The sequence below is a fragment of the Cricetulus griseus genome, chromosome 4 (assembly GCF_003668045.3).
Source record: "Cricetulus griseus strain 17A/GY chromosome 4, alternate assembly CriGri-PICRH-1.0, whole genome shotgun sequence".
Lineage (NCBI taxonomy): Eukaryota > Metazoa > Chordata > Mammalia > Rodentia > Cricetidae > Cricetulus > Cricetulus griseus.
In genome coordinates, this window is record NC_048597.1 from 132,742,555 (window position 1) to 132,751,628 (window position 9,074).

Here is a 9,074-nt window from a genome sequence, read left to right on the forward strand (position 1 = left end):
GGGAAAGTGAAGACCTGCTTTAAGCCTATGGAGTTCTTTGGATGGAGTGAAAAAATACACTAAAAAACATGGAACAATGGACATAAAGGAAGAATTATGAAAATATGTTGACAAGTATGGACTTCAATTTGCTTCACAAAGCTGTTAGACTATGAAGGACACATTAGAGTACCATGAAACTTGTTAAGAAGTTTTTCATTGTACAAACCTTTTGAAATATTTCATTTTTAATGAAAATGATAGTCTATGCACATTTTTAAAAATTAAAAATGATTTTTAGTTCTATGTGTAAAAATTAAAAAGACAAAAAGGCAGACAAAAGAAAGGCATCCAGCTTTCACAATCTAAGAAATACAAATAGTTTCTTTAAAATTACATACTCTTACTTTCTTTTGACCTAGAATAATATATGTGAGAGTTGTGGTATTTTCTTAAAGCAACCAAGAGATTGAATAAAACCTAAAACAAAATAAATATCTCACAAATGTTGAAAGCAACAGGTGGCTATAAGCTGATAGCATCTATATGCGATTTTGAGTGTTATTTAGGATCAGCTAATACCAGAAAAGTAATTTTGTCCCTTTTAAAAGTGTATTAATAATTTCTGTAAAAAAATTCATTTCTTTTCCAAGCATTGTTTTATGTTCTGTTCAATAAATATAGAACAAAGTCTTTTGTGAGGAACAGGCAAAATGGATAGATAAGACACACAAACCGACAACAATTAAGCCTGTAACTACAAACTATAGACAGATGGAAGACACAGAGACAAATGGAGAATTCAAATTTTGACTCACCCTTGATTAAACTATTCCAAAAGGAAGTTTTGTTTCATTATTTAAGGTAGCATCAGAACACATGATAAAACAATAGGGTAATTAGGGGTGCAGAAATAATGTCAATATAATAAATTAATATATATATATATAAATATACATATATATATATACATATATCAAATTGTGCTAGATAGATTTAGGTCAATTTGACATAAACTTAGAGGAGGGAACCTCAATTCAGTAAATGCTTCCATAAGAGTGGGTTGTAGGAAAGGCTAGAAGAAACTGTATTAATTGGTGATTAATGAAGGAGTGTCCAGCCCATTGTAAGTGGTACAATCCCTTTGATGGTGGTCCTGGGTTGTATAATAAAAGCAGGCTGAGAAAGTCATGTTGAACAAGCCAGCAAACAGTTCCTGCTCTGACTTCCTTTGATGATGAATAGTGCTGAGGAAGAGTAAATCAAATAAATCATTTCCTCTCCAACTTGCTTTTTGGTTGTGGTGTTTCATCATGGCAATAGAAACCCTAGCTAAGAAATAAATTTACAGTTGATGCAATGATAAAGAGAAAATATATGAACCATTCCACCAAAATAAGAAACAGGATAAGAGTGTCTTCTTTCCTTCATCCAGTAGCTGATGGAAGCAGAAGCAGAGATTCACAGCTAAGCACTGAGCCAAACTCCTGGAATCCAGTTGTAGAGAGGCAGGCCTGAATGGGGGGTTGGGGTGGGGAGATGGTAGGGGCAACAGGAGGATGAGATGGAGAAGGAACTGGGTTTAGAATGTAAAATAAGATTGTTTTTTAATTCAGGCCTTAGTGAGGGTGAGGTCTCTCATGGGGAATTTCTAACTAAAATCTCAGTTGCACTTTCATAAAAATAGGTGAAATGATCTTAAAATTTAATGAAAATATAAAATTTGCCACAGTCTAAGCAATCCTGAACCAAAAGAATATAGTCAGCTATAGGCAAGTAAGGAACACTGAGAACGGGAAAAGGTCTTACGCATGGAAGAGCATATCTATTGATCATTCCAAATGGCCAGCAATAAAATCAGGCTCTGTTTTGTCTTTACATTGGGTGGTTCTACTATGTCTGCATCTAATATTTCCTTACAGGCACAGAAATTTCATATTCATACTATTGCATTCTATTTTATATCAATCCTTGGGATTGAAACTCAGGTCATTCATGTTTGAATGTCAAAATTTGTCTGTTTGAATGTCAAAGAATGTCTGAGATCATTTTAAGTATGGTTTGCATTTCCACGAAGTTAAAAATATTTCCAAAATCTGTTTATCCAATTTTATTTCTTTTGAGAACTGTCTGTTCATCTTATTGGCCTTGTTATTAATTAGCACTTTTGTGGGGTTTTAGTGTTTCATTTCCACAGTTCTTATGTTTTACTTGTTAACCACTTTTTCTTAAATATGTCTGGCAGACTTTTTTTCTACTCTGAAAACTGTGTGTTCATTATGTTACTAGGTCTTTTGCTGTAAAGAAACCTTTTAATTTCATGAAACACAAAATGTAAATTCTCTGGGATATTTTCTGTGTTATGTAGATAATACTCCAAGTTTCAGTGTGTGTGTGTGTGTGTGTGTGTGTGTGTGTGTGTGTACATGTGTGTGTCCCCTAGATTACTTTTATTCTGCATTCCTGTAGCAATTTCAGATTTTGAAGTTTGAAATTAGGTATTTAATGCTGTTTGTATCAATTTTTTGTGCAGAGTGAAAGAAATAGATTTATTACCATTTTCCTGTTTGTGGATTCAAGGTTTCATCAGCAAAATATGTTTTTGACACATTTATAAAAATGTTCCCATAGTGATGTGGGTTTATCTCTGAGTCATTCTGGGTTCCATTTGAGTTGAGAACAGTATGCAAAGCCAAATACGGGCACTGCAATTTTACTGTGCTTTCTTTTGGTGCCATGGAGAGCCAGCCCTTGGTTTCATTGCTTGGCCACAACTACCACCAAGGCTACATTGGCAGCATGAATTCCATTCTGTCACAGAAATACACTGGTATAGAGTTCTATGTAACTATGGATGCATATATATATATATATATATATATATATATATATATATGTGTGTGTGTGTGTGTGTGTGTGTGTGTGTGTGTGTGTGTGTGTGTGGGTATTCAGCCACTTCTTTCGTGGGTTTTCATGTTGTTCCAATTCTTTTTATTCCTTATTTTAGTTCTCCCCTTCATGATCTCATTCTCTGAAATATCCCACACTACATTTTTACCCAGTAGTCTTCTTAAACAGGGTTTACAATTTTAAAATATTAAAGTAATTAATTTATCTTTTGTTACAGTGAAATTAAATTTATGTGAACAAAATATTTCATTCACATATTCCTTGTTTGGAGATGTGGCAAAGATACACATGATGACTGGGTTACTGCCATATTTGCATGGTGATCTCCAAAGTCACTTTGGCATGATATGTCCAATTTCCAGGAGCCATGTGACTTCTTCAGGTGACAATGTCTGAGAACATGTGCAAGCTCTCCTTTTGGCAAGGTCTGAGAGAATTTAACCCATTTTTGGCAAGGTCAATGTTTAGTTCACTGTATAATTCTGGGAATAACCTGAGGAGTATATGTTCTACCTGCTCTCCTTGCTTTCCTTACACAAATCACATTGCTGGCTGGTTTCACAGCATATGGAAAGCTCCTGAAACTTGACTCAGAATAAACCTTTCATCTTCTAGGTTGCATTTTTCCCTGCATATTGGATAGAAAAACATAATAGAAATGAATACACTCACTTCTTCTTCCACATATTTATTCTTTTCTTTAAAACTAGATTCTACATATGACAGAAACCACAGGGTACTTGTTATCCTGAGTTTGGCTTGCTTTGCTTTATATGATGATGTCATTACAAGAATTTCCTGAAAATGACATAATTTAATTTTAAGGCAGAATAAAACTACTATAAGCAGTAAAATATAAAATGAAATTAATTCTGTAATATTTCAAGTTAGAGAAGCTGAGCACCCCAAGGCTGAGGCTGTGAAGCAATGCATGCCAAAGATAATATAAAGAGTGACCAGGATGATCAGGAAACAGAGTCATAGACCAATGCTGCAAGGGGGATTTTTTTATAAGCGAGGCAAACAATTAGCAAAAAGATCTAGACAATTCAAATGATACAACTACAAAATACTCCTATACCCAGGGCTCAGGCAACATTGCAGAAGAGAGGAGAGAAAATTTGTAAGAGTCAGAAGACCAAGAAGTTTTCTGGGAGACTGGGTCTTCATAATACCAGAAGCTACACCCATAAAGTCTCATCAACATGACTGCCTAAACATGAGCTGAACAAGGACGATACCAATAGACATTCAAAGTGGGTGAAGGAAAGACAGCAAAGCCTCAGCCCTACACAAAGAACTACAGGTGATTAAACAATTCTGAGAATTGGATAGATAGTCTTCTCCAAGAATAACACCAATTGATTATCCAATACCAAATTGTCAAATCTGAAATATACATAAAATAATATTGCACAGTCTGATAAGATTATATTAAAGAACATACATGTATATACGTATACATACATAAATATAACAGCTATTATTGTAAGGAGAGGCAACTAGTTTGAAAGACAGGAAGTATGAGAGAGAGTTTGTAGGAAGAAAATGGAAGGGAATGATATAATCTCAAAAATAAAAAGAAACAATAATACATATCTAGGTAATTCTACTTAGTGGATATAATATATTTTCATCTTTATACCTGAAGATTAGTGCATCTGCCAGCCCTCATCAGAAGAGTTTCTTTTTGTGGTAGATGATGGTTAATACAGAAACCCATAACTGGTCAACATTCAAAAATAATATATTGAGAAATGTTCAGCCCTAAAAAGAACATCTAAATCCCATCCCTTTCCCTAGAGGCTCAGGGAAACATCAAGAAAGAGGCACATAGAAATTTTAAGAGTCAGATGGGCTAGTTGTGAATAGCCAAATAGTATTTTCCAGGCATGCCAATACCACTACACAAATTAACTCACAGTTCTTCTTACCACATGCATAATATCTACAGAAGATTCCTTATCTTTGGAGTTGAGGTCCCTAATAGGTTTTTAATAGGTTTTCAATATTCTAGGAGATAGTCCTATACAATCACACTGATGCCACTAAGTGGACTCTGTGTGTTTAAAACAAACAAAAATAACACATGGAAATGAAAATAAGGAGGGTTTGGAGAGAAAGGGAGAAATTGGAGGGGAGGAATAGAAGTATATGGGTGAAAATACATTATAAGCATTATAGGCATGTATCAAATTCTCAAACAATTAAAAACTGTTTTAAAATGTAGGTGAGGCGTCTTGTGAAAATGATGATCTGATCTTGTTTTTTTTTTTGTTTTGTTTTGTTTTGTTTTAAACTCATCTGATGTTGAGTTTGTTTACTCAGTATGTGATCTTATCTACTCATTTATTTGGACTAGCTTAAATTAGCCTGATTTCAGTAGAAGATTCTGGAAAGTAATGCAGAGGTAACAATCAAATTCTGCAGCAAGAATGGTGATCAGTATATTATTCCTAGGATATTGACCGAGTATCGAGGCAGGAGCAGACCCACCAAAAGAGGTGTGTAGCTTTAGATGTTCTTCCAGTCCCTCAGAAAGGAGTACTGCAATAGTTGTTTGGTTTCTGGGTTCCACACTATTTCTTGAACCTAATGTAAAAGAATGGTAATAAGGAAAAAATAAGTAAGTTGCACATCTCTTGTTCCACAGAAACAATAGAATTACCTAGGGATTTATTAAGAATATCCAGAGATTGGACCCCAATCTCTAACCCTAATGAAAATCAACTCTAGAAATGAGTATCAACAATCCTGCAATTTCTGTAACCTATAAAGTCCTCCCACCTATTTTAAAGTTTAAGAATTTCTGTATTAGAAAATTTTCTATGTTATAAACACAAATAAGTTAAAATGTTTTATTTTGATTTTCTATGCTTCCATGCTTGTTATCTATATCATCTCTGAACTTGTCCTTTCAGTCCAATTTTGAATGAGTACTAATCTATTTAAACATTGCGCCAAGTGGTAAGAATGAAAGTAAATTGTATAGCTTTATCCATTCAGAATCATTTTCTACTTTCTGACACACGGATGGCAAGGTGAAATACATATTACAAAACACGTATTATTCTTTGGGAAGTACTTTCCCAAAGCTCTTACATGGCATATAATTAGAAGGCAAAAGGAATATCTTCAAGAGAAAAAGTGTAGGGTATAGGGTCATAGAACACATGTTAAAATAGGTACAGTACATTACTTTTCAAAAGACATAGTCACAAGTAAAATTACAGCTACATTAAATGTCTTAAGAAAAATGACCCTACAAAATGTGATTTTCCTCTTTCTGGAAGACACACAGTAAGCCATAAAAGCATAAATCACCTAGAGTATCCATACTCTCACAAGATTCAAATTAAGTTCAGTCTCCAGACAGACATGTATTTTTATTGCAGTGTATGTTTGTGATGAAGTTTATAAGCACAAACATACAAGGCTCCTATGGAGGGGGTCAAAGGACAACTTGCATGAATCGGTTCTATCAAAAAACCAGTAGGATGATATTTGGTTACATCATGTTTGTAAGATTTTATTTATTTATTTATTTATTTATTTATTTATTTATTTATTTGGTAATTGATTGATTGATTGACTGACTGACTGATTGGTTGATTGATTAATTGATTGATGATTGATTGGGTGTACATGTAGACACCCACATGCCATGACTTGTATATGGAACTCAGATAACAAATTATTGGTAGTTAGATCTCTCCTTCTACCATGTGAAATATAGAGGGTAAGAAGATAAGGTCATCAGGTATTGCAGTAAACACCCTTACCAACTGAGCTAGCTCACTGGCCTGAAATCTGGTCACATTTTCAGGACCAGCACTGAACCTACCAAAGGTATTTATTATAATTGGTAAGTTATGTAATGGGCCCAAGGAAGGACACTTAGTTTTCTGTTTCTTCTATCTTGACCAGAAACTGGCCTTGAATTTGGATACTATTTACAGCATCTGGAATAAAAAGAGTTTTATGAAGGTCTGGCATAAGTCCAAATTTCTTTAAACATATTCTCCTCCATAAAAGTACTTAAAATGAAAAACAACCCCATTCATTATTCTATGGCACTAATATTAGGACATTTGTGTTGTCAGGTCTGAAAATTCCATCACTGGTGAGTGATAACTCTCTTAAAATCATGCCAAACAACAAATATTATACAATGGTATAATGTATAATGGTGTTGTGCCTGGTAAGTGATGTTTACCTCATAGGCACATGCACTATGACTAATAGGTCACAGTAACAGCTTAACTGGGAATGAGTGTCCATCTCTTTGCTTTACATAGTACTAACAAACACTTACATGCAATCTTCATGAACCTAGTTATACACTTGTGTGGAAACTATTTTCTACCTTTAAATTATACCTAAATATCGCTTAACTATTTTCCTAACTAGTTCATCTCTTATACTTACAATGTTGAGACTGAACTATAACAAAATTTCATAAAACAACAATCTCTGTTTCCGATTCTGATTCTGTGGAACTCAGAAATATAAACTATGTATAAAAACCTGGGATAATGTCTTTGAGCCACAGAAAAATGACATAACAGTGAAGTTTCGACACAAGTAAAACATAGTGCTTATGTTATAATATTAAAATCATGAAGTACAAAAAGAGCAGGCATTCTGATTCATTAGACATTGTATCAGTTTACTTACTCTAGAAATTGATTACCAAATAAATGAAATATCATAGAAAAGAAGTCATCCTACTAATGAATTTCCTCAAGGCTTCCCTCATGTCCCTGTTCCTCAGACTGATAAAAGGGTTCAGCATTTGAGGGACTAAGAATACATCACAGAAGCCATTGCAGTCTTCCTGGATGAGTTCACAGTAGCAGATGCAATATATACCCCAAAACCTGTCACATAGAACAAGGACACAACCAACAGGTGAGACCCACAAGTGGAAATGACTTTATACTTTCCTTCTGATGATGACATTCTCAAAACAGAGGACATGATGTAAACATAAGAAAAAATGATTCCAGAGAGAGGAACACCAACAAATATGCAGGATGAGAGATAGATCAGGATATTATCAATGAGAGTATCAGAACAGGCCAACTTGAGGATCTGGGGAAGTTCACTGAAGAAGGTTGGTATTTCCAGGTGAGTGCAGAAGGATAGTCGCAGCACCATCAGGCTGTGCATCAAAGAATCCACAACACTAATGAGCAGGGACAATAGAATCAGCAGGACACAGAACCAGGGTTCCATGATGACTGTGTACCTCAGGGGCTGACAAATAGCAATATAGCGGTCAGAAGCCATTACTTCAAGGAGACAGTTTTCCATGCCACCAAAAATTAAGACAAAGCTCATTTGAGTGAGGCAGCCTCTGTATGTGATAGTCTGACTATTTTGTTGTATGTCCACCAGCATCTTTGGGATTGTGCTTGTGCTTAAACAGATGTCATTTAAGGACAGGTTGGAGAGAAATAAGTACATAGGTGTGTGAAGATTGGAGTCTGATCTGGATATTAAGATTATGAGCAGGTTTCCCAGGATGGTGACCAGGTACATGGAAAGGAACATGCTGATTAGGACAGGCTGCAGTTCTGGGTCATCTGCCAATCCAAGAAGAAGGAATCCTGGAAAACCTGTTTGGTTTCTCTTTTCCATGTTGTAAGTAAATAGGATAGAGATGGTGATAGGTGGAAAAGTTTGGAACAGAAGCAGCAGTCACATTTTAAAAGTTGCTAGAATACTTCCCCTAAAGTTTGGAGTTATAATTCAAGGGTTAAAACATTTACTGGACAAGCATGAGTCCCAGAGTTCAGACCCACAGAAACCCACATAAAGACCAGGGTGCTGTAGCAGTTTACCTGTAACCCAGCTTCCGAAGTCTCCCGAGTGTGTGTCCTTGGGAAATGAAAATCATGAAGGATCACCATTTCAAAACACTTTTCAAGACAGATAATCACAGACTGCCTTGTAGACGCATTCATGTCCCTGGGAGATTTGAAATTCAAAGTTCTTCATTAGACTGGCACTTGTTTTGTCATTTTGACCCCGTGAGTGCACATCCTCAGAGAATTTATGAGAGTGGAGTTCATGTTATCCACTTCTTGATCCAAGATCCTGCCTTCCAGTATTGAGATGTCTTATTTTCACTTCCTTCCATGTCACATGCTTTGAGCTTTTACTACTTGATTTTTTATTAA

The 9,074-nt window shown here is 35.2% G+C and overlaps 1 protein-coding gene across 1 annotated transcript; it reads right to left on the minus strand.

The window, feature by feature from the left end:
- Positions 1-7,692: 7,692 nt before the first annotated feature.
- LOC100763328 (olfactory receptor 7G2) lies at positions 7,693-8,532 on the minus strand. Its single transcript, XM_035444711.1, has one exon. It carries the CDS (start codon positions 8,530-8,532, stop codon positions 7,693-7,695), a length of 840 nt encoding a protein of 279 aa, XP_035300602.1.
- Positions 8,533-9,074: the final 542 nt, after the last annotated feature.